Source organism: Falco rusticolus, chromosome 4 (assembly GCF_015220075.1).
Source record: "Falco rusticolus isolate bFalRus1 chromosome 4, bFalRus1.pri, whole genome shotgun sequence".
Taxonomy (NCBI): domain Eukaryota; kingdom Metazoa; phylum Chordata; class Aves; order Falconiformes; family Falconidae; genus Falco; species Falco rusticolus.
The window spans coordinates 95,255,362-95,283,315 of record NC_051190.1 but is presented as its reverse complement, the minus strand read 5'-3'; the positions used below and the strand labels follow the sequence as shown (position 1 = coordinate 95,283,315).

The 27,954-nt window shown below is 41.0% G+C and overlaps 1 protein-coding gene across 2 annotated transcripts; it reads right to left on the bottom strand.

Moving 5' to 3' along the window:
* Nucleotides 1-27,954, bottom strand: DCLK3 (doublecortin like kinase 3). 2 transcript variants are annotated; one of them, XM_037386681.1, is made up of 5 exons: nucleotides 27,859-27,954; nucleotides 13,021-14,909; nucleotides 5,404-5,536; nucleotides 4,322-4,489; nucleotides 1-3,446 (listed from the first exon to the last, which is right to left on the bottom strand). In XM_037386681.1, the coding sequence occupies exons 1-5, from the start codon at nucleotides 27,926-27,928 to the stop codon at nucleotides 3,250-3,252; spliced, it is 2,457 nt and encodes an 818-aa protein (XP_037242578.1). In that variant the 5' UTR covers nucleotides 27,929-27,954; the 3' UTR covers nucleotides 1-3,249. The 2 variants fall into 2 exon arrangements, with proteins under 2 accessions (XP_037242578.1, XP_037242579.1); XM_037386682.1 differs by having other exon boundaries at nucleotides 1-3,443.

Below are 27,954 nucleotides of genomic sequence, written 5' to 3'. Positions count from 1 at the left end.
TTGGTGGTATATTCTGACTTTCTTCATTGTTAGTATCTAATGAGCTAGGGACGCAGTAACTTTGTTTTACTTCTAGTGGAATATAAGGCCATATGAGAGTCTAAATCACAAAGATTTAATGAAGGGCAAGGAGGGATATTTCTTCTTCCTAATGAATCAGCAAAAACTTACTCTCTGTGAGACTTCAATCTTCCCCAGCTTTGAGCTCCCACAGACTTCCTGTAGACAAAGGAACCAAACAAGAAATGCAAGCATAAGGGGAAGATGACTCCAGAGTCCAAGGAGACAGCAATCATAAGAAAAATCTCAGGAAAGGAAGTAAAAACAGCAGAAATCCTCTCCCCAAGAGTGGGAAATTGGCTCATGTATTATAACCTGTCTTAAAGAGAGTAAAGATCAGGTCTGTGCTGAAATGTCATACAGTGGGAAGAGAAAAGCTTGAGAAAAGGCAGTAGGAGACGCGGGGACACTGGAGATCTTTGAGACCAATAAGGGATTTTCACCTTTTTTGTCCGAGTCCTCTCTAATCTTATTAACTTCCAACGTCAGCAAGCAATGCTTGAGGCTGAGCTCTCCAAAACCCTACAGGTGTTCTCATTGCTTCAAGCCACTTAAACCATGATGACTGGGGACCTGGACTCCTTAAAGCAGCACAGATGCAGAGCCAGAATGCTAGAAACAACGGGAGAAAAAAGGAAAATCTACGTAGGAGAGAGAAAGATAGAGGCAAAAACCCTGAGAAGCAGCACCTGGAAGCTTTTTCAGCGTCCAACCTGAAGAAGGAGGGCTTAATGCCATGTCTACTAGCAACAGCAACAAACCAGTCCCGCAGCACTGCCTGTACTTAAAGATGCAATGCAGTGACAGTACTCAGCACAGCCCGTGTTTAGTCTGCCTGGGACCCAGAGAACTTGAGAGAAAAACAAAATATTTGAAAAAATAATTACTTTTATATTCATTACAAGCAAATTCTCTGTCTTCGGCGCTATGAATAAGGCTGTAGACAAGTTCTTAGAGGTGAAAAAGGCAACTTGTAACACAATCTCCGAACTGTCAGATTCACTACTGATAAAATATTATTTTTGTCACTTCAAACTTTATTCCTAAGTAACTATATTAAAAATATGATAATTACAAAATATAATATTGCAAGTCAGAAGCTATTTTACCACAGTTTCCTATCCAAAATAGACTTAAATTAACAGAGGAGAAGTTATTACTGGTACTCAAAGACCACATAACACTTTTAGAATACTAGGTTACACATAGTCTTAACTCAGGAAAGCACTTAAATCCATTCTTATTTTCAGGAAGAGGGGAAGTCTTCCTGACTTAGGGCCTCTAAATCAAAGGCATGACATACCGCATAGATACTACTTGGGCATACAGTAAAGATTTGACTGGTTCGTTTCACAGATGCTTGAACTCCATAGCAAGTCTTATTCCAATATCTATTAAAAACAAGCCAGTTCAACTGAAAGTGCAATTCTCCTTTAAAAGCCAAGTTGTCCCTAGTTTCATATATCATTCTTGCAGCAAAACAGTTACAAGTTGAAACAGAAACATGATGACAGTACCCCACACTTTTTGGTAATTCAGAAAGTCCACACAAAATATTAGCACTCACCAAAAATAATATTCTGGTTCATATAATTCTGAAAATGTTCTACTGATTCTGAAATGTTTCTGACATTTCTCATTATGAAATACATAGGCAGAGCAGCAGCTCTGCAATTTTAAAATACCCTCACTCATTTCTACAAGCTATGAATTCAATGCTAATACCACTGATATTTTAACGTCAATATTATTTGCTAGCACATGGAACTCATGGATAAAGAATTATAAAACAGAAAACTCAAGTGCTTTTTGGATTTGACTAGTTAACCAAAAATTCTGAGATTTAAAAGCTGTTCTAGGTCACGGCCTTTCTCAGGACTGTATTTCCCTCCCCCAGGATCTCTTTAATTTGCATCCAATCAAATTATAAAAAACACAGGCAATAAAGCATCTGACACTTCCCTTGGGAGACCCTTCCATAGCCAACAAGTTGTTGTTTTTCCCCAAGTTGAATTTTAATGTAATTTCAACCCATTGCCCATTCTCATGGAAGCAATGAGAAAGAGTCCCTAGGGAAGGCAACGGGGCGGGGGGGGCACGGGGAGGATCAAACAATTGCTAAACTACACTGAAAAAGTGTATAGAGGCAGTTCAGCTGTGAAGTGTGTTGATGAAAGGGGAACCATGAAGGCAAGGATAACTTAAGTCACAAAACCAGCTTCCCAGCTATCTCTTCTCCATCAGCATAGAAGAATCACAGATGCATGTGGATGGCCTCTAAGAAAAAAAATCAGCACGAAAAAAAAGCTTATCTTTTCATAAATACACCTTTGGGAAAAGAACCAAAGGTCCCTTAGAACTGCTTAACTTCCTGCTTCCCAGAGTAGGAAGAAAAGCTCTTTGAAAGTTATTGCAGTCTTGAAAAGATATCAGCCATGGTGTCTTCCCAGCTCTTCTCACAAACGAAACTGCCATATTACTTGGCACCACCATCATTTAACAGAAACATTGTACCACCTATTACCAGATGGCCCAGAGAACATCCCAAGAAAGATGTTGCCACATGAGATATCATAAAACAGCTGATTTAGTCTATAAGGATTTTTCTTCTTTCACAATTTAATAAATAGTATCTTGCTGCTTATTTAACGTACCCTACAGCTAAATAATATATTTACTTTTTTTTATTCTTTCACCTTCTCCATTGCTAGCAGGATATGGTGAAAAGACAGTTTAGTGAATTAGTTTAGGATGTGTATGCAGACAGCTATTTTGAAAACATTATAAACACAAAACATTATAAACACAAAACTCCTGGAAGATATCATATAAAAAAAGACAAGAGAAGAGTCCTCACTAGGGCCAGCCATAGAAGCAAACATTTCTCATCTAAAATAGATATACATTTCGTAATGTAACAGCCCAAGTCAATATTTAAAGAAAAATAATAGGGACCCTCCAGGAAATATCTATGCTGTCAACAGAGAGACTCCCAAGTAACATCAGAGGGAGGTGGATGCAAATTTAATCTCTGTCTTTCTTCAGAATCTCAGAACCAAACAACAACAACAAAAAAAGGTATGGCAATAGCCAGTAACAGCTATACACTAAAGGCCCAATTCATTTAGAAAAGAAAACATAAATAATTTGTTAATCAATAGATGATGACAAAACGAGCTTGAAGAGATTTCATGTGTCCTCATCAGCAACTTCCTTTCGGCGCTGGGCCCGGAAATGACGTTCAATATTTATTGTCACTTCCCGCTGTAAATTTCGGCTGTTATTTTTTCCAGCTGTTCTGATCCAAGGGTGCTGAAGTACTTGGCGTGCTGTGTAGCGCTTCTGGGGATCCACTATCAACAGCCTGGTTATGAGGTCTTTTGCTGCTATTGTGAAAGAAAGAAAAGGAGAAGAGGGAAAGGAACAGTGATGTGATGATGCTGACAGTTATACATACACAAAATGTCCTTCTTATTTTTTATTAGTTTTACCCTAGAGACTTTTGTGACTATACCCAGAAGATATTCTAACAACTGGATTTAGAACTAGTGACAAGAGATGTTAAATCTCCAGCATATCTTTTCCTGATATCATTCTCCCCTTCCTAAAGGGAGGAAAAAGTGAAGGGAATTTAATCTTGAAAGCATGCTAAAAGCATAAGGCTAAGTGTTCAGATTCATAGGAAATAGCATTGGCTATCTCACCCTACAAGGAGCATAAAAGTCGTAGATCACTGTTAAGCATGTTCTTTAAAAGAATGTATACGGAGAGAGGGTTTTTAGGGTTTCTGATTTTGAAGAGTTCACAAAAGACACTGTACTAGCCCGTGAGAAGGAAAAAAACCTACCACCCTATTGATCTCAATAGAAAATCCACACTGTGTTCTGCAGAGCAAGGGTTTCATTCTCAGTTTTGGACGTCTGTGTAGCATACTTCTTTACAATCTACCATAACCCTGGAGATTGTTTTGGTACCTTTTTCTACAGGGACAATTCACATAAGCAAGGTGAGGAAAACCCTTGCTCTTGCTTCAGAACGGGAGCAATCCACTAAATCAGTCAGACCCAATATGCTGACTCGCAGCCTTCGATACCACCAGAGGACTAAATTCACATTTAAAGCAAACACAGAATCGCCCAAAAGAGACCTGTGAGACACTCTCAACTTCATTGAGCTCACTGTCCTGAACAAAAGGGAGTTCTTCCCACCCTAAGGAAGAAGTCCGTCACTTCTCAGATCTGCTATATATGCTGAACCTTACCTGCAGAAATATTGTCCCAGTATGGGGAAAGGAACTCGTAGTGACCCAGCTGTATGATCTGAAACAGTTCTTCTTGATCACGGTCCTGACTGCGAAAAGGGGGAAATCCGCAGAGCAGAATGTAAAGGATCACACCAGCTGCCCACATATCTACTTCGAGCCCGTAGCCTAAGGAAGAAAAGACAAACCAAAAGTCCTCTTTCAGAAAGACAACTTACAACTGGTAGGGAGCTGTTTCCTTTTCATTCTGTTTCCCAAGGAACACAGCTCTGCTCAGTTTCTCAGAGAGAAGAGGTCAGCAGAAGAATAAGTGGCTGGTACACCACACTTACAAGCTGAACTGCTCTGCCTGGTAATAACCACAGCTCTCACAAGTGCCTCTCTTCAACATGTTTCACAAACACTGTCTCACAAGGCCAGTGTCAATTGCAGCCTAATCAAGAAAACACAGCGTGTTTTTCTAAAATAGTCCTCCTCAGATTCCCTTCAAAAAAGCACTAAGAAATTGCCAAGTTTCCATTGAAATTGGATATAACTGGAGACGTGCAACCCAGCTCCACAGAACCCAGAAATAGTTATACTTGAGTCATCAACAAAACTGACTCCTTTCCAGGTCTGAATCTTTTTGGCTACGAAATCTCCAAAATTTCTTCTCAGGCAAAACACGTTTTGGCCTGTTACTTCAGTTTAACATATATGTTCACAATGTTTCTGCATCATTAGGGGCCTTGGAAAGCCGTTTGGGTTATGGTCATCAAATGGGGCTGACCACCCTCAGGTTGCAACATGAACTCTTGCTCATTTCCCCACACCAGCCATGACTATCTATGATATTTTTGGTTTGGCTGCTTGGAAAACATTGTTATATTACCATAGACATTAATAATGCAAACATGACTGATGTCATGCTTCTGTTTGTCAAAAGCTAAAAGGTTTCATTTCCTCTCACAGATTACGCTGCTAGCCAACCTCCTACCCTGCAAAGACGTATCAGGAGGTTGAAATGTTCTGGAATATTTCCATGATCAGAAAGTTCAGAGTAATTGTATGATTCACAACAAATTATGAATATATATGCTCACCTTTCTCAGCAAGTATTTCAGGGGCAACATACGTTGGTGTCCCACACACAGTAAATATAGGTTTCGTAACCTGCTTTGCAAGGCCAAAATCTGCTAGTTTCAGTGTAGTAGATTTATCTGCATTATGCTGAACCTACATGCAATGAAAAATACATATATTTAGTCCAGGTGCATTTTAAGACAGCAAAAGATAAAGGAAGTAGTTAATAATAAACAGTAAGACATTCTAATAATAGCACCTTCAAGTGAAGCAACATCAAATGGAAACAGTATTTTGATAAACAGTATTCAGAAAGTGGTTTTCCCCCCCCATATATTAAGAGGGTACATATAATTAAGAGGACAAGCAATAATGGGAAAAGAAACCTTTGCTTTACAAACTCTGGCACACTGTAATTTCCAAGAAATTAAAAGGAGGAAGACAAAAAATAACCAAGAGTCAATTAAATGCTATTATTTCCTCTTGGGAAAGTAAACTTTTCCTTCCCCCTGGGAAAGCAAAGAAGAATGCTGTGGGTATCTGTCCGCTTAAATGCGGTATTCCCAAGCAAGCTACTGACTTTACAGCGTCACTTGAAAAATATCTCCATCATACTGGTCTAACACAAAAAAAAACCCAAAACACAAAAACCCCCCCAACAAACCAAGGCTTTACTTTCTTTGCAAATTGCTCTGTTACTCTATCTGCTGCCACGCAAATAATAAATGAGTCACAGTCATCACACAGTAAGAGTTGGAGAAATGGAACCCTGCAGAACATCCTTCTAAATGGGTCTTTTCAGCAGTTCCCATCTCCTGCATCCACCTGGAAAGTAATCAAAACACTTCTCCCCATTCTAATTTTGTATGCATGAGTCTTTAGCATTAATTTCTAATGCAGTTAATGAAACATTATTTTAAGAAACAAAATATGTCAGTGACATAGTTGGATAGAGTACATCCTCAGCAAGTTTGCAGACAACACCAAGCTGGGGGGTGCAGCTGACATGCCTGAAGGACGAGATGCCATTCAGAGGGACCTGGACAAGCTCGAGAAGCAGGCCTGTGTGAACCTCATGAGGACAAGTGCAAGGTCCTCCACCTGGGTCAGGGCAACCCCCAGCATCAATACAGGTTGGGGGATGAAGGGATTGAGAGCAGCCCTGTGCAGAGGGACTCGGGGATACTGCTGGATGAAACAGTGGACATGACCTGGCAATGTGCACTTGCAGCCCAGAAAGCCAACCCTATCCTGGGCTGCATCAAGGGAGGTGTGGCCAGCAGGTCAGGGGAGGTGATGCTGCCCCTCTGCTCCGCTCTGGTGAGACCCCACCTGCAGCACTGAGTCTGGTGGTGGAGTCCTCAGAACAGGAAAGAGAGACATGGACCTGTTGGAGCGAGTCCAGAGGAGAGCCACAAAGATGATCAGAGGGATGGGACACCTCTCCTATGAGGAAAGGCTGAGAGACTTGGGATCGTTTAGCCTGGAGAAGGCTCCAGGGAAACCATACCATGGCCTTTCAGCACTTGAAGGGGGCTTATAAGAAAGATGGGGACAGCCTTTTAGTAGGGCCTGTTGTGACAGGACAAGATGTAATGGCTTTAAATTAAAGGAGGGTGGATTCAGACTAGATATAAGGCAGAAATTTTTTACGATAACAGTGGTGAAACACCAGAACAGGTTGCCCAGAGATGTGGTAGATCCCCCGTCCTTGGAAACATTCAAGGTCAGGTTGGACAGGGCTCTGAGCAACCTGATCTAGTTGAAGATGCTCACTGCAGGGGGCTTGGACTAGATGACCTTTAAAGGTCTCTTCCAACCCAAACCATTCTATGATTCTGTATTAAAAGGCCAAGTCATGAAGAATGTAGCAATATAATTAAACACATGAGTATTCATAACACTGGTGACTGATATTCAAATATCCTTTAAGAGATAAAAAGCGTTATGAATTTGCTTTAAATGAAAAATGGTCTGTCTCTGGGACTACGAGGAACAGATCAGCAGCTAAAATGTCTACAAGAAAGCCAAGGAAATCTTCACCCTGCTTTTGAATGGACAAAGTGGAGTATAATGCAACAGGTATATGCCGTGCATACTCATACGTTGCTATCCGACAGTGCTTTAGAAAGCCAAAAATTCAAGCTAGTCTCTATTACAAGACAACTAAGGGCACAGATGGGACAAAATTTCCTCCTATATTACAGGTGACTAATCCCCGTTTATCATCTTTCTAGTAACTGTAAGCACTCATGCAGTTTCCATTAAGCAAAAAGTCCGGGGTTTTGTCTCTCTTTTCTTTTTTTTTTAAAGAAAAAAGTATTACTTTATAATACATTACAGCCTGCTAATCCATTTTTATCTTCTTTATAGAAAATATAAGCACTCTTCTAGTTGTGATGAACCAAAACATTTTAGGTCTTTCTCTGGTTTTCTAAGAAAAAAATATTTTTCCTTATGAAACTTAGTTTACTACAATCATGTAGTCAAAACTTCTGCAGGAGAAAGCTAAAATGGCACAGCCATTTTCTCTGTTACACTAGTCAGCTTCATGATGGTGGGTTTTTTTTGCCACAATGCACTGTGGACACAACAAGCTAACAAAAATGAAAAATAAATTACAAAGGTAACAGTTACTTCCTAGAGCAGCATGTATCCACAGGATTTATAATCTAACAATAGGGGTCAGTGGTAGAAAGCTACAAAGCCTCACACTTGAAATGCTCAATTTTATATGCACTATGAAAATATAAACCTGAATTTATTTTCCTATCATATAAATAAAACTTTTAAGATGATATAAGAAAATGGAATTTCAACTAATACCCTGCATGCTACTGTATTCAGATAAATAACACTTAAACGTTTATATACATTTTTAGAAACCAGCAGTGGGGGTGGGGAGGGTGGAGAACACACTGCTCTTACTCCCAATCCTAAAATCAGCAGGAAATGTCTTGCTTTGTAAAAACACAGTGTTACACTTTTTCTTTTATCAGGACGCCAGACTCCTTATCTCTCACCACAGCACAAGGTGGCAACACTGCATCATCTGTTCTTCCAGGACAAACCCACTGAGCTTTCATTTTATTTAACAACTGAACAGGTAGGAACAGCATGCACCGTAGATATATTTTCACAGCTTTGTGACAATCATTTCAAAGACAGCATGTAACCTGTCAGCCCGCCTGAAAACCTCAACCCAGAACTCCTCAGCATCTTCACTAACACTCTGCTCAAAATAACTCAAAGTCAGCTCAGGCAGAGTAAGCATTCCCTTCATCCCCAACTTTGTACTCTCCAGTCTACCTTTCCATCACCTGGCATCACACTGAGCATGCAAATAAGCTTCACAGTAGAAACAAAAGCTTCTCAGGTTGCTTTTATTCCTTCCTGAGGCCACGGCTACTTACTCACAGCAGCATCACAGAAATGAACAACCTGCTCAAGAAAAATCTAGCCTCTGACATCTGCAGTATGCGCTCTGTAAAATGGTGAGAATAAAGCACATACGGTAACATTAAATGAACGTACTAGCCTTACAGTGACGCCTAAAAGACAGCTATTACTCTTTCTGCATTCAACACTACAAAGAATGGTTCCAAAAGTCCATTTAAGAGTGTTGCCTTGTCTTACATGCCTGTAGAGTTAATGAGATAAGAAAGACCTGTATTCAGTACACTTTCTATAGACGGTCAGTTTAGGTCATACAACTGCACTTACGTACTTCAACTGCAAGGGAAGCCAGTATCTGGTACTCTTGGACTAATGCAGACAGAATTGCTCGCTACCCTCTCAAATACAGATGCCAGAGCAGGATATTAGAATACTATCTGAGGATTTCTAGCTATCCCAGCCATACATCCAGAAAATTATAATACACTAATACAAAGCCAAGTTCACCGTCAAAGAAGGGATAAATTGATATCGTCCTTTTTGCCTGTCTGTTGATGACTCCCGCTACTTCATGCACTTGTTTCTTTTCATATCTACCTTGTGAAATCTATCAGGGTGTTTAAGATTATGATTTATAGATTAATATCTCTGTATGCACATATATGTGGTAGCACAGGTTCTTCTTCTAGACATCATGAAAGCAAGCTACCCCATGTCATGTTTTGTATATTTGAAACAGATAGAGCTGAAGAAAAAGCACTGCTTACGTGTTTTAAGTTTCAGACATCCCTGCTAGCTAGAAGATTCTCTATGAAAAACCTTACAGAAAATTCCCTATGTAGGATTATCATACTGAAAGCTCTTGACAGGTAACTGGTTAAACAGGATTTTAATTCAAATACACTCAGAAATCTCAGACAGTGCTTTGTGTACATGTAAATAGTATCACAAAAGCAAAGTTAAAGGACAGAAAGGCACTCAAAGTGCTCATGAAAACTTGACCGAAAGAGAAGAGAAAAAAGGAAAAGAGCTCAAATGAATAAAAAGCTATAACACTTATTTAGGAAGCTGAGTGTTGAACAATAACCACATTCGTATGTTTGGGAAGCATAAAAAAAGATAAGCATACCATCACAAATACAATCTTTCCTCCTAAGGGGGACAAGGAGGTGACCTTGTGTCTTCCACAGCTATAGCCTGGAAGAACACCACATTTTGAAATTAATTTCTCATGCACAGGTCAAGAAAAGCCAGCAACTGCAGAATTAAACAGCCCCTTAGCTAAAGCCCTTGGCCAGAAAATTCTGCTCCTTCAGCATTAAAAAACTGACTAGCTTCCTTTGTAGGACCAAACACACCACATTGCTCATCCTTGGTAGCAAAGGTTTTCCTGCTGAACACCTAGCCCTAAATGAGGTGATTCTGTTAGCAGATGGGAGGGAGTCAGAGCAGCTGTCTTCATACCAGCTGTCAAACAGATTTTGTTTTTGTAGCGCAAGTCACCACCCTTCTGCCTCACAGTTACGCTGCAAAGAGTCTCATCCTTGTGAGCAGACACAGTAGTGAAAGAGAGAGAGGGAAAACCAAAAAACAATGATGGTGGACTGTTACAGAAGTTTATAAGTAGGGAACAGTGCCATAAGAGGAACAGTAGTGCAGTGAACTAATAATTAAATCAAGTTTCCAACTCCCTCCTGTGTCAATAATTTTGCAATTCACTAGACATCAAAGTGTACTTCCACCTTTTCCTCTGTAGGGACAGAAAGGGGTTTCCTTCTTTCTCCAGCTGCTTGTTTTCGTGAAGATTATGGAAATATTTTCTTCCCCGCTTTGCTGCTGCTCTGTCAACTCCAATGAAACTTAGCCAGTATGTTCAGAAGTCATTAGGAACAGGACAAAGCAGGTTTACAGGAGACAAATGCATTTCCTTAGTAAAATAGACGAAAGATCTTTTCCCTTCCATTTCCCATTTGCTCTAAAGGGTTACAGAAAAACTGTTGACAAGAAAAAGGACGAGATCCACCTAACTAAAAGAAGACCCCAAAGTAGGACAAACAAGTCGACAACCTAAAAGCAGATATCTGTTTCTGTCCTCTGTGTACCAAGAAAGTCTAGGGAGAATAATTCAAACTTAAACATCCGTAGTCTAGGAATGTGAAGCGAGAGGTATACCACAATCAAGGACATCCCTGCAGGATCTTGCAGCACCGCGCTTCCTCTACAGAAGGCTGCCTCCAGCCCCTGAGCCACCAACAGCAGGTGAACCCATGAAATTTGATTCAATACCGTTTGTTACTGTTCAGTACTGGCTGACATCAAGACTAGTGGCAGTCTTCTTCGTGCTCTGCTGCTACTGCTCCAGTCCCTGAGGAGTCAGAGGCAGCATGTTAAAAAGTAAGAAAAGCCAGAATCTTGCTCAAATGGCCTTTATTTATAGGGATGCTTATACGATAGTATGTGGGCTATCCAACTACCCAACATGTCAACATATCAAGAGCTTACAAACTCATTTGGCTTGTTGACCAGACTAACTTTTCAAAAGGATGCCTCATGTAAATGATACCTAATATAGGTGTTCACAGCCAATGAGCAGCAAAGTGAAACTGGAACAGGTACAAGTTTCTTTCCCATAGTGTTTGAGTAACACTTGTTCTTGTATGAGAAAATACCTACAGGCTGGGGGCCAGTCTGTCCCTGAAAAGTATTTTCTGACTGTCAGAATGGGCAATGTGATTATTTCAGTGCTACGTAACTTCGCCACTGCCCAGCAATCTGTTTTGCAGTGCTGTGAGCTAAATGTGAAAACAACCATAACAGACCTGTATCTTGCCTCTCTTGGTTTATCTTCATCACTGTGATGATTACATATTATAGAGGGAAATGGAGCATCTGGTCTCAGGTGTTCCACATGCACTGGTTTGTTTTTAGCAAACAGGAAAGACAGAGCTTGGTTCATAATGGAAAATTAGCTTCTGGGAAAAGCCCTGCAGTTTTAAGTGAAGTTTTTTTCTAATGGCAGAATGAGTCATGAAGGCTGGGCCTACAAGCCTACTTATTCCTGCAAACCAGGCACTTGCACTCGCCATCTTTTATTTACACACAGACCACATACCAAGGATTGTCATCAGACTAAGCAGGATGCATAGCAAGACCTAGTATAGATGATAGTGGTTAGTCAAAAAGTTTGGGAGCAAACCACTCAGGGCCAGCTTTGTTCAACCTCTGCATGTCCTACAGGCTACACTGCTGCTTTTCTCCAGAAATTCACACTGATGTCTTCCCAAAAGTAATTCCCTTAAAGAACTGAATGGCACATAGGACTAAATCATTCATTATATTTTTTTCTGGCTAACTATGATCTTTCACCAGCAGATCAAATCAGATTTCTTAGAGACTGGCAAATATTTGGTTTCTATCTATCAGGAAACTTGGAACACTAGTACAAGAGTGTGATACACGATTAGCAAGGGAGAATTGCCTACTGTTAGTGTTCTACAATGGGTGTCTTGTCAAGTATCAATACTGCAGACGTTTCTATGCATATCACACATGTGAGTAAGTCTATTGACTTCAGCACTGGATGCAAAGAATGTAGCCTCAGAAATGTGATGGAAAAAAGAACCTTCCTCTTTGGCATGAAGTTAGTATTTGAGCTGACTTTAGTGCTGTATTTCACCAAAACACTCAGATTTTACTGTCAGATTATTTCAATCAACTGCATCATACTTCTGCTCCTAAGAAAATAAATTGTCACAAGATAGAAATCGCTACAGTAGAGGACTAGCACAGCATTCTGCAAGATGTGTGACTGCAGTGGACAAAAATTCCACCAAATAAATAAGCTAAATTAGCAATTTTAATAAATTTTGGTCTGCAAGGAAGACGCCTTACGATTCAGTGCATGCCTCATACAAAAAAAAATCATCTTTGCATACCTAAAAGTCAGATATTAAGTAACAGGCCTGATTTTCAAAAAAAATACAAATGTTCACTACCGGTGAAAGCCAGGTCATTTTTATCTGAATTTCTATCTGCAAGCACTGCTATCTGCAATGCACAGCAGTTCTACATGAAGCAAACTGATGGTAATTTCACTTCAAAATTGTATCCATTTTTCCAAGCAGTCCTGCCACAGCACATTATCTCTGCATAGTATTTGCTTAAAAATATTCAAAGATCCATAGCTAAAAGGAAAATAAATTCAGCTCCTGCAAACATGTAATTTGTTTGTCAATACTTACCAAAAGATTCTCTGGTTTGAGGTCCCTGTGGACAATGTTCTTACTGTGAATATAAACCAGTGCTTCACACAGGTCAGTGATCATGACAGCAGCATCATGCTCTGTGAACTTCACACTTTCTATGATTGCATCAAATAAGTCTCCTCCCGGGACATACTCTAGGATTAGGTAGATCTCAGCTTCTGTCTCATACACTTCAATTAAGCTTACTATATTAGGATGAGAGAGACTCCTAATAATCAGAATTTCACTTTCCATCATGTCCTCTTTCCCCTTCAGCTTGGATTTATCAACAATTTTCATGGCATAGATCTGATTGGAGTCACAGTGGCGACATTCTTTCACCACTGCAAAGTTCCCATCCCCAATAGTTCTGCCGATCTCATAGTGTTTTTCCACATCAGTTCTGGTTTTAATGGCATGCCTCCGGCTTGTGTTTTCCAATCCCTGAGCCTTGTTTTCTTCTTTATTCAGTCTGCGGTCCCCTGTTTTTTCTCGCCGTGTCATGTCACTCTCTCTACGTATGATATTTCCCTCTCTTCTGGCACCCTCCTCTTTAGCTCTTTGTCCCTCTCTGCCATCCCTATGTGTTTTAGATGGTTTCTCAGCATCCCTCGGAGTATCTTTCTTTAGCCAACCACTTTGGCTCATTACACAGCTACTTCCATTCTCTTCCTTCACTTCACAAGTTAGCTGCAGCCCTTCTACAGCATTCTTCTTGATTTTTACTACTTCCTTCCCGTGGTTTTCATGTTTCTCCACACCCCTTTCCTTCTCAAGGCTCCTTTTTTGCTTCTCTAGCCCTTCGTTAACATTCCTATGTAGGGGCTTCCATGTCCTCCTACAGCCATTATCTTTCCAAACAACTTCCTCACCTTCCAGACAAGTTTCTGAAGATTTTCGGCAATTCCTGATTTTTGCATTTCTTTCTACGTGGTACCTCTGACATGCACCTGCATTCAGGTCTCTGTTTTCAAATGAGGCCTCAGCCCGCCTTTCCCTTTGTAACCTTTGTCTGGCCTGCCTTTCCTGTTCACACTTCTCACACCTCACCACCTCTTCTGAACTGTCTTCTAATCCCTCCTCAGGGCTCCTCTCGCGGTCAAGGTACCTTTCGCTTTCTCGGGCTTTTCTAGAAGGCTTCACTCCTTGCTCACCACCCCAGCTCTCTCTAGTCCACTTTTTTTTTATTCTCATTTTTTCCTCTTGCTTTGTCTTGGCTTGACTTTTTCCTTCACGCCCAGCTACCAGTTTGGGCGACATAGCATCGCTGCAGTTCTTGGTAATTTCTGTCTCATCAAAGCCACTGTCCACTTTCGAAGCCTTGTCATATAGCCTGCTCTTCAGTTTTTGGGACTGCTCCTCGTTCTGCTGAATGGCAGCACTGGCAGCATAAGGATTTTCAGGATAAAGTTCTTGTAATACTACTTCCAGGTTCTTCAAAGTCAGGGGCTCCCTACCCATAGCTATGAATGCATCACCTTCCCTGAAGAAGTCCGAAACACTTCGGATTTCTCTACCTCTCAAATTGTAAAGCTTTCTCACACGGTCATTCTTCCAGCGTGGAAATCCCAGAGCTTCTGAAATGTCAGCCATCAGCTGTTCAAAGGTCTGGACTGATCTCCTGTTGAGAAGCAAGGTTATTCTTCTCAGTGTGTGTCCACCAGGTTTCACCACCGTAATAATCCTTGGCTTCACGGGACTGTGCTCTGAATGTATCGTGTGAAAACCATTATGGGGATTAAAAAATGGGGACCTATGACTGCTTTCACTCAAACACGGTTTTCCATAGTTTCCATGACCAACAGGAGGGCAAGACCCTTGAAGTTTCCTCTCTTTTACTTTTGAGCTTGCATTGTGGGACGAATGGCCAAAGAAGCCTCGGCGTCCTAAAGCAAATAAAGAGCAGGCATATTATTCAGTTTGCATCATCAGATCTTTCGAGTAATAGTTTTCTACATATCTGTGTTTGTGACCTCAAGAGTAAGAGTAGGAGCACTCAATGCTTATAAAGGACTTTAACTGCCAGTAAGGAGTAACTACATATATGTGCAACTACAAAAGTTTTCAAGTTTGTGAGAAAATGTAAATGCACTCGGTGCTATTAAAAAAACCAGTAATATTGGAAACAAATAGATCCTTCTCCTAAATCCTCCTATGTTCCAGAAATCCTCAAAAAAGCGGGTTTACTTGCACCAGGATTGCATCCAGATTGTTTAGCATTCTCTTATGACTCTGCCTACCATGAACTCACTTGATTCCCTTCTGAACCCAATTACAATTTTGGCCTCTGTAAACCCTGTGGCAACAAGTTCCACAATTACATTGCATGAAGTAAAAGAAACTAATTACTTCTGTCTTAAAATTGCTACCAGACAGCTATGTGTGTGCAACTTTATATTCTTATTAATCTCCTCTTCACTTTCCCTGGACCGTTCATTCTAGATTTCTACAACAAAATAACTAAATGATATTATTCCTAAAAAGCATTACTTCTGCTATAATTTTACCGCAAATTTTAATTACATTTAATAGTAATGTGATTTATTTTTTCCCTCAAAGAAAAGCCATCTTATTTTGTTTGATAATTGGAGTCCTGGTTTTCCAATATTTTGGTTTGACGTTTTTATTCTAAAAACTATGTCAAATCACACTGAGTCCTGACTGTCTTCTAGGGACATTAACAATTTTCCCTCTCATATTTCACCTTCGAACATCAACCAAAAAGAATACCACCATTCTTTACATGTAATTCTGAAAAGGAAGAACTGAAAAGAGAACACATGGCTATGGGCAAACCAAGTGATAATATAATTCACTGTCTATGAACACAACAATAAGCTAAGAATAAAAACACCTCCTTAAACTTCTCTGATTTCTTGTACTTAGTAAGATTAAAACTTCATTACAATGCAATTCTTTTCAGCCCCAAGTAATAAGCTTTCAGAATGAGATCAGATCACAGAGTGCTTCCAACTCCATTTAATAGTCCTGCAGTTCAGCTGAGAACAAACATTAGTATGTATAAACTAACAGGACCAAGCCAAAAGAAAGCACTCAGAATGCTTAGTGAACCATTACAAGGAAATTCCCATACACAAATGACTTATCTTCCAGAGAATCCCACCCATTTTCATACATTACTGTGATTACAGTGTCACAGTGCAGTGGGCAAATCCACAAAAGACAATGTGCGTGCATGAGCGTTCCTCTTGGTGCTAGGGTTATCTACATTTTGGTTTTCAACTGCTGAAAAGGCATTTTCAGTATTTCAAGCTATGTATTTTTATGTGTCCTTTTCATCAAGGCACAACAGAGTGAAGAGGAAATACGCCTCCTCACCTAGAACAACAAACAAAAGAAAAAACTACAAGTGCTGTCGCACTCGCTCTGCCTCAAAACCAGCATCTCTGAAAGGCCAGGGGTTGAGTCAGGAAAGCACATGAGACACTGCTGCTGACCTCCGCTCTGCTGGTGACTTTGATGTACAATGATGGACACTTCTCAGTTGCAATACTTCCACCAGCTAAGCGCTGCGTGCCCCCCAGCACGTCCCTTAACTCTTGGCTCCATTTTCTTCCTCTGCCAAATGAGACACATACTACTTCTCCAAATATATATTACAAAGAAGCGCAGCCGCCCCCCCAGCACATCCCTTAACTCTTGGCTCCATTTTCTTCCTCTGCCAAATGAGACAGATACTTCTTCTCCAAATAAATATTACAAAGAAGCGCAGCCGCCAGCACACTGATTGAAGATGTAAGCATTATATAAGAGCTACGTGTGACTAATGCTTGGTGGTTGTACAAGTTATTTCTGTATTCATTCTGCTTTTTGAGGATGATCTCTTGTTATCAAAAGATGACTACATATGTGTTAGTGATTTTTCAGCAATCAGGTATTTACATTCCACCTAGAACAAAGCCTACTCTGAATGGGGGAGAATAAAAAAAAAATCAAAAAAAATCTGATGTAATAATAATTCTCTGAAATCTAAATCAACTCCAGAACATGTTGGTTACCAGGAACTGCTGAAGCTCTGCATTTAATCAACATTTCCAGATTCTTGCGTACCCACTGTCATCAAAGCATTATCTTGCTTATGGGAACAGTGTGTGACATTGTTACTGCTTATAATCTTGGTACAATATAAAAACAATGTGGCACTAATAACAACTTTTCTCGCAGATTATGTTTCTCTCAGCTATGCTGCCATTATCACACCTTTCTATAAACCATTCATTTTAAGTGCCTTGGCTGCACTGGTGATTGTTTCAATTACCCAAATATCAATTATGTTTCCTTTCTTCACTAAATCGGCTGGCTTTAAACAGAAATAACAAGTTTATTTTTTAATTCTATAACTAACAGAATAAGAGCATTTTATGTAATTGCTAAGAACAACCCAGGAATGGGGTTTTGTGCTTTTTAAACTGGCTGAATCGCTAGCCAAAAACAGTTTGACACAAGCCACATGTAAGAATTTAATACTTTTAGGAACAAGAATAATGCTGCATGATTTTCTAAGATGAAAAAGGAAGTCACATGAATGCTTAAATCAATGCATAAAGGAATTAATTTCCCAATGTTTTCTGAGAAAAGGGAAATTGTCAAATTTTGTCAAAGGGCTGGTCACAATGACTATATATTACATAAAATAAAAAATTAAATTAAATTGGCTGTTACAACTATTTCAGTCATAATTCCTGTTATTTTCCAGTTATGCTATATTTATTTGAACTGATACACATGAAGCTAGTCTCAATCTGTCACGAAAGTGCACACAAAGCAGTAACAAGCATTTCTAGAAAGCCTTCAAAGGTCACACACATATACAAATCCTACAGCTACAATTTATATTGCTTCCAAATCTTGTTTCCATATTTATATACAAGTGGGAGAGGAATGAAGAGGGAGGTGGTATCAGAAACACACTTCAGTGTGTCTGAGCGCTGGCAAATTATACATCAGAGAATAAAATGCATCTTTTTCTTTTACTGTCTTACTGAGAGCTAATCGTTATCAAAAACACATATTTCTTCTAAATGTTAATATGGATGGATGCATGCATCTGTCTTTTTTTATCCATATACACATCTATCTATATATGCTCATGTATCACCAAGTATCAATATACAGGATGATGCAAAAGATTAAGGAAGCAGAAAATTGTAGAGGTGGCAGAATTGTACTCCAATCAATCCATCTATATCTTAATCCAATTAATCAATCTATATCTTAAGGAATTGCTTGGCCACACCCCTTACAACGGCAGAGTAACAGGGTTTGCCAGAGGTCAACCTATTCTTGCAATTAAAAATGTGCTGCTGCCATTTGTCCTTCAAAACTTATCCCTTCCTTTAACCAGTCTATAAGGTTTTGTTCATTAATTAAAATATTGCCATTCATCTTGCATCCTCTCTTGGCTCTCCTCCTTGAGCTCAGAGTTTCAGTAATTAACTGAATAGTTTACCCAGCAGCTAATTCTGCTATCAAGTCACAGGTTGCAGTGAAATTAAATTTTTACAAGGAGTATTACAACACAATTTAAAACAGAAGGCAACACTGAAATAGGATCTAGTTATGGCATTTCTTCCTGTGAATAAGATGGTGTTATTTAAGCCCTGCAATTTCTTCAGAGGGCCTTGGATCAATAGGAAAGCCTCCACTTACAAAAGCAACGGTGAAAATTCACTGAAACATTAGCAGCATTCTTCATGCAAGCGAAGTTGCACATGACAGAAACTATGTATCTGGTAGTCTTTTTGATATATTGGTCCCAACACAGGATAAACAAAACACTGTTTCAAATAGGAAGAGAAAGAACTGCACTAAAAATGTCCAGTTTTTCCCTTACCCCCTAGCAATGCCTGCTGAGGGCATGCAAAACAAAGACCATAGGGGAAAAAAATTAAGCTTAATTGGAACCCAAACCATTTAATTCATGTCAAAGTATCAAGTATCTTAAGAGTACTTGAGGGTGAACAATGCCTCTGGCCTCTAACTCGGAGCTGCCAAGCATGTAGTTCACACGGGTTACCGGTGTGCATCAGCAGCTGGCTCGGGGATGGAGCTGAGCCCTCCGGAGGCAGGCCATCTTGATCTCCTCTGCTTGTAAATGATTAAATTTTGCAACTTTCATGGCTAGCGCACACCATTAGTGCCCAAGACTGAGGTAGCTGCACGACAAGTCTCAATGTACTAAATTAGTTACACGGAAACAAAATATGATCACGGGCATCCTTTTACACCAAGTAAATTTTACATGAGCATTATTTACAGCCCTGCTGTTGGAAACACTGCTGGTGACTTTTTCTCTCAAGAGCCACAGCTGTAGCACCCTCTCTTTCCTTCCCTCCCGCTCATCCTTGCCTCCTTTGCCACGCTTTACAGGATTTCAGTGCAGAGATTTTGAGTCAGGACTGGTGATGATTTCAGCAACAACAAAAAGGTAGTCACACTCTGTCAGTTTTGTCCAGATAAAATCCTCAGTAGAAAAAGAAACTCACATTTCACAAGGAATGGATTGAGACAGTGTCAAACGTGGCAGGACAGTCCCTGCTAGTTCCAGCCTGAGCAAGCTCCAAAGGCTCACACAGCTCAGAGGTGAACCCTGAGGACCCCAGCGTGATTCAAGCCAAGTCTGAAAAATGGTTTTTTCCCCCATAACAGCTATGTTAGAAACTGCTAGAGGAGACTCAAGCACCAGAACTGAGAAGACAGCTTGTCTCTCTGTCCTCTTGGCAATCCCACGGTGCTCCTCTGTGTAGGAGCTGTTTGATTCGGCCAAGAGCAGACAGAGCAGGTCACAAAGGAAAGGAACCTCTGGAAACGGGGCATTCAGAGGTATTGTACAAGCTATTTTGGTGGGAGGTCAGTGTCTGGTTGCTTTCAAAAACCCCATCAGCTATCAGGCCAAGACAGTAATGTTACTATGAAAAGTGGAAGTTGAGCAGTTGAATCAAAAGTTTGGGACTGTAGTAAAGGTGGCTGGGCTTCTCACACGGAGATGGAGAGTCAATAAGGAAAACCCAGAAGACCGGAAATGGCCTGTCAGAAGGGAGACTGGAAGAAAACATGGAGCATGGGGACTTTGGCACCAAAGAAAACTAAGACTATAGACAAACATGTACAGAGACAGACAAACAGGACTAGGGAGAAGGGGTCACTGTCCTCCCATGCGTTCTGGAAGACAACTGGCCCAGAAAAGAGACAGGACTAGACGTTTCTTCTAAAACAGGGTACGGCAAAAGGATTAAAAACAGTAGTTGGTTGGGGAAACGCCAAGGAGACACAATGCAGTATGAGCTGGGAGGGGGAGCTGGAACTTGCAGGGAGAGAAGATGAAGGGTGGGAGTAGGAGAGGGAACTGAAAGGGTCATTGCTTTTCTGGTATCACTGTCCAGAAGCCAGCCAGCATGTAGCAGGGCCAGACACTGAAACTGAAAAAGGAAACCTAGTGAAGAACTGGACTGGAAGGATATGAGAAACAAAGTTATAAAAGGAACTGTGACAGACTGCAGGGAATGGAGCAAATAGGGCCACAGTTAGAGTCAGTTCCTATGAACTCTGATATTGGCTGATAGCAATTTCTATGAACTTTGCTGACACAGTGGAAGCTGACAGAGACTGTAATAAGGAAGCAGTAAAACGTGAAGGTGAGAATAAGTAAGAGTGGGTCAGGAAGTCAGGCTGGATGCTGAACTTCAGCAAAAGGACAGGATTGGGAGCCAACAACAGAACTGTCCTCACATGATCTGCTCCTTTCAGCTCTTCATAAAGAACATCTACCTGCTTTTGTTGTCACTTACCATATTAGTTCACCTTGACTTTTCTTTTTTAAAAACCAGGAAAACCTACATGCACACAAACAGGTGACTACATGAAGAGAGCATTAGCAAGGTCATCATTAAGACAGGACAAAATCAAGACTTCAGTATAACTTGAATTCACTTCCTCCTTGCAAACAAAATAGTTTAGAAGTGCCTCCAGTTTTTCCTATGTCTACTCCAGGGTACAGTGGACCCTTTTTTACAGATAAACTGGAATCAGGACTGTGCCATGTGAATAGTGAAAGAATACAGGAAGAATCGTTTCTCTGCGTAAGGCAGTGAGTGCACAACCCCAAAGAACTGAATTTTCTCTCAGCCAATTCCATAGAGTTTAAAGGCAATCAACTTAATCTAGATTTCTCGGAGGGGATTACGTTCTGGTGGCCAAAACAATATCCTGAGACCTGATCTGCAAACCTGCTCAGTGCTCAAGCTGCAAGAAAATATAGTGGAAAAGGTACTTCAGACACAAGGCAAGATAACACAACACATAGATAACACTAAATTGTCCCAAAATTTAGGACCTGGGCATCTCAAGCTGCATTCTTCCCCAAAGTAAAGTACTTTTGACTGGTTTTTGCACCTTGACTCCCACTGAATGCAGTCCATGCCATCTCTTTACAGGCATCACAGCGATGCTAATCTATGTTTGTTGCTGTAGCAATAACCATGACAGAGAAGCCCACAAGTTAATAAGCCTGTATTAACAGCAGGGTTCAAAAAGCATGCAGTGAAAGGCACAAACAGCCAGGGTAAACAGTAAGTAGATGCTCATTAAGTAAGCTTTGTCCATCATATGGACTGATGGAGCCAGAGACCCTGGGGGGGGGAAGCAGCATCTGATAGTGTAATTAATGTTTATATCTTAATGCACAGGAACATGGGTTGGGGGGATAGCACTGCTAATCAATAGTCATAAAGGCTTGACTTTGTAACCTGAAAAATGTTACATTATAAGTACCTGGCCTTGTAGAAGTTGTGGTTTTTTTAATACATTGAACAAATCTTACATGTTCAGAATATATTTGATGGTAAGGCAGTTATAAAAGACACTATGCAATAAAATATTACTGTAAATAATAAGGTATTAGAACCACGGTTTACTAAACCAAATAAAATATGCACAATCTAAGTGTTTTTAGAAGACTGAAGTGTACTTTATCCAATTACATAAAAAAAATAACTCATCATGATATTTGCACAAATTCTTATCTTCATTAGCCACTGGTGCATAAGGAAAACAAAACCATGTTCAATATTACAAATACCATTTATTACCTGGAATCTTTCAGGAACAGTTTTTTAAAAAAGGGAATCAGTTTGATTTCTGTGTTATTTCTGCTACCCTAATGGACATCTTCAGTCATACTCATGTCAGGACATCCATGTCTGATTTGCACTAGTGTAATGGAGATCAGTTGCTGACCCAGTCTAACCCAATTTGCAGAAAATTAAAAATCACTCAGCAGCTCAGGCAGCACCCTTAAATTCACCAAAGATAAACTAATACAGGCTCATTGACAAAAAAAAAAAGAAAAAAACCCCAACAACAGAATAGCATCTGTATCTCATAAATATAAAGTTTTAGCCCTAAAAGATCGTATAAAATTAGTATGTTGGGATTCCAAGTTCATTATCTTTCACAATTTCACATGAAGCACGCTTAAATTCACATGTAATATTATTTTTCCTTTAACTGCCAGCCCTGCAAACTCAGCTATGTGTCAAGTTGGGTTCCTTCTGTTCCACACGTCACTAACAGAACTACAGTTTCTCCTCGCCAGATATGTCTGGTCCCATTAAATGAGTGCCAAAGTGTCAGCTGTGAGGAAAGAAAATGTCCTTAATGGCTCCTCTGAGAGTGCAAGAGTATGGGAGATGCACACCTTTGGACCTACTCCCTGCCCTCATAAGGGCAGGCAAGATGACTTCAAAACTTTGCATCATACACCATATCTTCAACATATCTGCTTTTTCTTTTAAGAATAAAAACTTTTTCTTTTAAGAATAAGCATCCATTATGTCATACAAACTGGAAAGTAGAGATCTCCAAATCTTTCAGTCCCATAAACACCATTCTTACGGAGGAAGGGACTCTACTCCCGTCTCCCTGCCCCTTTCTCTCACTCCCTTTTCACTGCCAGTTTTGGAACATAGACCTCTGAGTTTTTGGGAAATGCTAGACGGTAAAGACTACCAGAGCAGCCAAAAAGCATGAAAATGCCGCAGCAAAGGAGTTCCTAAGATGGGAAGGGCTGTCTGGAGGGACACCCTTGGTGGAAAACCTTGCAGCTGGCTGGACTTCAGCAGGGAGCGGGAGACTGAGCAATGGCAACATTGGATCTCTCACTATGGCTAGACAGGCTCTAGATTTTTCCATTCTGAAAATTGATGGTGCCTCTGTGTCTCCCCCAGCCCCACTGTGCGTTCCACCCCGCAGTGAAATGCATGTAGGAGGCTCAGCATGCAGCAACACGTGACCGTATTTACTGTTTGAGAACCATGAGAGATAGATGACATTTAGCAGCCACCTTTCCTTCTTTCTCCTCAAAGAAGATAAACTCAAGGGGTTCCTTGCCTTATTTGTTTTTTTCTCCTCCTTCCCCTTTCTCCTTTGCTAATGTTGAGCGCTCTTTTGCAGCTTTCCCTGGCCCTTCCCAGCCCAGCTCCCCGCAGGATGGAGCAGCAAGGTCCAGGACAGCCTGGCTTGCTCTCTCAGTGTTACACTCCCTTTCCAACCTGGCAACAGTGGTTGCCCAAAAATTACCTTCCCAGGTGTTCACTTCCTTCTCCTGCAGGCTCACAGTCACCCCACTGTACAGTTTAAGATTTTCTAAATCAAGCCATTTGTAATTAAAAAATAAAATATTTACAGCAAACACAGATGGCTATTGCCATGTGTTAGTGTTAAACTGCACTGAATCACCCCAGAGCAGCAGATGAAAGTAAAAGATTTCATGTAGTCTGTTAATGAGTCACAAGTACCATGATTTTTACTTTTTTTTTTTTTTTTTTTTTTTAGAGCAGAACCCCACTTTTATTATCTTCTTTCTGACATTTTAAGGGTAGCAAATCAAAAAGCAAGCATAAAGCCCTTTAAAGAAGTATACAGATGCATACTCTGTAAAGACTAAGTGAAACGTAAGACTGCACGTGAAATGAATCAGTGCCTTTGGAGGTGTGAGGATCAGTTTAAGTTGTTATCCTGCATAAAACCAAAAAAAGAATATTATGAAACTACTCATTTACTTCATTTCTTTCAAAGATGACAGGCAGTGTGTTTTACTGGGAACAGCCATGGCTGCTTTCTGCAGTTTGACAGCTTTAGGGTCTGCCCCAGTAACCAAAAGAAGTGAGGTCTGCAGTGCGAGGACCTTCCATCAAGAATGTTTCAGCAGAGGGACAGAACCGACAGAGGGAAACAAAAACATCTTACACAACTGTGATATTTGCCAGGATCCATCTGGCAAAGCCCTTCATGTGTTTCTCAAGGCTCACTGTACAGGGAGTTTCACTTTCATGTTGACGCTTCTGACTCCTGAACTACCATATATTTCAAATTAATTATTCAGTTTCACCACAAAGTAAGCTTTCACTGCTTTTTAATCCTACTAGCCAACGTTGCCTCAGTCAAAGGAGCAGGATTTTGTTTCTTCTTGTGGGAGATTTTATTTGCATAGCTTCCTAAATCTCAACTTGATGACTAATCAGTTGCAACTGAGCAAACCCAATGAAAATAAAGAGAGTTTGCAGAGGTGTCACTGTGGGTTTGATTAGGCTTCCAGATACTTTATTACCAATAATCTTATTGTATAACTAAAGGAAAGACCCAGCCAGAGCCTGATTCTCTATCTGGTTTGCAAAAGGGTTGATTACCTCAAAGTTTTCTTTGGAACTTAGTATGTTTAAGAGAGGTTAACTTGCATATCAATGTAGAATTTCCAACCCCGTTATCACAGAACCACTTTTCAGCAGAGGCTCATCTATTACAAAGTCATCAATGCAAAATAAAATGGGCTTCTCAGGGAAAACTCTAAGCAAACTAGACCTAAGAGCATGATGACAAGCAGAAAGATCAGGATTTTCACACCACCAGACATTTGTCAGCATTTCCATTAGCTACATTACTTGGGATGACAAGAAAACTAAAAAGTTGGAGTACATACACAGGCTAGCAATACTGATTGAGTGGGAGGTGGTGTTTTCAGAACGATTACTGAGTGCTTCTTCTAAGAATATGACATAAATAATTGTTTTGCATTCCTACAATAATTAGACTGAGTAAACTATACTAGCAACAGAGGGAAGATGGTAGATGTGCCAGACTTTCATTTGCAGTGAAGGCAAACTACTGCTAGGCAAGATAAACAATTTGCAAGCATTACCAAAACTCCAATTTATATTAGAACCTATCGAAGTAGTAGCTCCACCTTCTTTTTTCATTGTTTCCAATATGTGGTGAATATTCCAAAGGGACAGACCCCATACCCTGAAAATGAGAAAAACTTAGAAAATAGTATATGGTTAAGAAGTGTTACATTCACCTCATTAAACTACTACATTTTCAGCTCTGACCCAAGTTGCACCGAAGCCAATTAAAAGATTCACATTATCTTCAGTGAGATCTGGATCAGATCTGAGTCTGCTAAAGTCACCATAATGTTTTGGTGCTAATTATATTTAAGAAAGTCTATATAATGCTGATTTCAAATATCGTTGAATGTTCAGAAATCACCAGGTCAAAGGAAAAGACAAAAAGCAGTGACAGGAACCAACTCAATTAGCCCTAGAGCTGTTGGAAGAGACAGGAGGACCATCGGCTTCCCCAATTTCTACAAAACTATAGATGTTTCTGCAGAAAACAAACTAAGCTAAGTAATCTTAGAAATGGGGAAATGAATCCCACACAACTTCCCTTAGTCACCACATGCTGAAAGTCCTGTAGATGCCAAAATTGTGAAGCTCCGCAGAACAAGACTAGAAAAAGCAGCAGTGCAGACAGATACAAAGCATATAGTGACACCACCAGATAAAGATACATTCCAAACTCAAGTTACCATGCCCAAGGTAATTAACTTGAGTATTAAAAAAAAACAACAATAAAGACAAGGTAACTTTAGCACAGCTCAAATTCAGAGGCTTGAACAGCTGCCAATATCTTGAATTAAAACCAAGTTATCTTTGCTGACAGTTTAAGTCCAATTAACTAATTCAGGTTAATGAAGCACAGATGGAGATTTACCAAGAAGCTAGCTCTTAGCTGATGTGTTCCCACAAAAATTTTCATGGAAAGAGTCATGCCATTTCAGGGAGATCCATGCCCATTACACTATAAGAAAGAAACTCTGCAGGATCAGTTTTATCCAGACAGCCACAGGATGGCTTCCTGAAATATAAAATGCAGCCACCTCTTGAGAAAACCACGACAGAGTTGCTGTAATAACAGCACTTCTACTACATAAAGTTGCAGTAATAGGTTTTGTAAGCTTGGTTCACTTGCTGACTGTTTTGGGACTCTGCCGGTTTTCAACATTTCTAAGAGTCACAACTGCCTTCAGACCATACAAAAAATACAAGAAGCATCAAAAGGAAAAAGGGAGGGGGGGCTAAAGCAAAAGGAGACAAGGGGGTGGGAAGGCAGATTTGCATGCAAACATGCGTATAACATACATTTTCATTTCTACATAAAGCTAGTAGCAAAACCATGCAGGATGAACAATCAGGTTTGGTGCTGAACTCTTAGATTATCCCCCTCCCTAAACACAGGCTGCAATCTAAACACTCAGAGGAAGAAGCCAGAATATTACTAGGGGTTGGTCGGTTTGTTTGTTTAAAAGGAAACCTATTCAGTGCAGCAAAAGTTTCAGTTTATGAGGTTCTGTCCGAAACGTGAAAATTGTTCCATTAGCTCATATCAGTGTCCCATCCAGTCCTGCTAACATTGTGTACTGAATGTTCCCTGAGGAAGGCAGAAGATAACGCTGCACAGTGAAAAGTGATGGAACAGTTTTCCTATAAATATCTGTTCTGTAATTCAATAGGAGAAAACTTAACCAATATAACTACAGAAGTCAGGGGATACGAGGGCACAACCGGCATTCTTCCCCAGAGGTTTGGCTACCGCATGTCAGAGCATCCCCACCTGACACAAACAGCCCTTGCCACCCTTTGTGCCTGCACCTGTAATCCACTTAGCTCCACCTGCAGGGAAAATTCACCACCCTTAACTACGCTTTAACACACAGCTGTGCAACAGCTTAAAATCTTTCCATGGCCCCCTGAGCAGCCCACGAGCGCTCACTCCACACAAACTGGGCTCACACCGTCTATGGAGAGTGCAAGTTACTTGTAATCTTCAATCTTTTTATTGCAGTATAGCCGACACTGTGCGTGCCTTTCAAAGCAGTAACACAGTGACTTCGCGCTCAGGGCTTCGAGGCTTGCCGCTGTACCTCGGCCGGCTGCTGGGGTGGTCTCCCGGCCTGGGAAGGAAGCGCAGACCGCCCGGCCCCCCGGCCCCCTGCGGGAAGCCACAGGGACTGGCTCTCCACCTGGTAGCAGCCTTTCGCTCCGCTACCCAAGGGCTGGGCCACTTCGTTAGTTTCCGCTACGAGGGAAGGGGATGGGGAAGGGGAGCTTCGCTTTAGTCGAAATTACAAGTAACTGAAGGAGCACGGTGGAATGACCACTCCAAATTCACACCTTCGGAGACCTCCTTTTTTTTAAAAGCCTTCCCTCCTTCCCAAAGCCCTCGCCTCAACCCCACCGCCAAGCGGGAATCGCCCCTTCCCCCTCGAGCCCCCGCTTCAAGCCCCAACGCCACCGAAAGCTCCCCCAGCTCGCCGCGACCCCACAGGCGCGCAAGGACCCGCGGAGGAAGTTTGGCCGCCGCCTCACGCCCCCCGCAGCCCGCCCCGATCCTCCCAGCGTGACCCGCCGCAAGGCGCGCTGCCGGGCCGGGGGCCGGCGATGTGCCCCGGGAGGGCCGAGGGAAGGGGGCACTCACCCGCGCAGTGGCCGTAGGGGCAGCAGGAGCCCGCCGCGGGCTGGAGCGGGGGCGGCGCGGCGGCCGGCATGGCTCAGCTCGGCAGGGCGGCTCGGC

Bases quoted from the DNA above. Each gene is read 5' to 3' on its own strand.
- DCLK3 (XM_037386681.1), bottom strand. From the start codon at position 27,928: ATGCCGGCCGCCGCGCCGCCCCCGCTCCAGCCCGCGGCGGGCTCCTGC. The intron at 5,537-13,020 runs GTAAGTATTGAC...CATTGCATGTAG, and splicing joins TCAAACCAGAGAATCTTTTG to GTTCAGCATAATGCAGATAA. The intron at 3,447-4,321 runs GTAAGGTTCAGC...CTTTCACAATAG, and splicing joins CTGGGACAATATTTCTGCAG to CAGCAAAAGACCTCATAACC.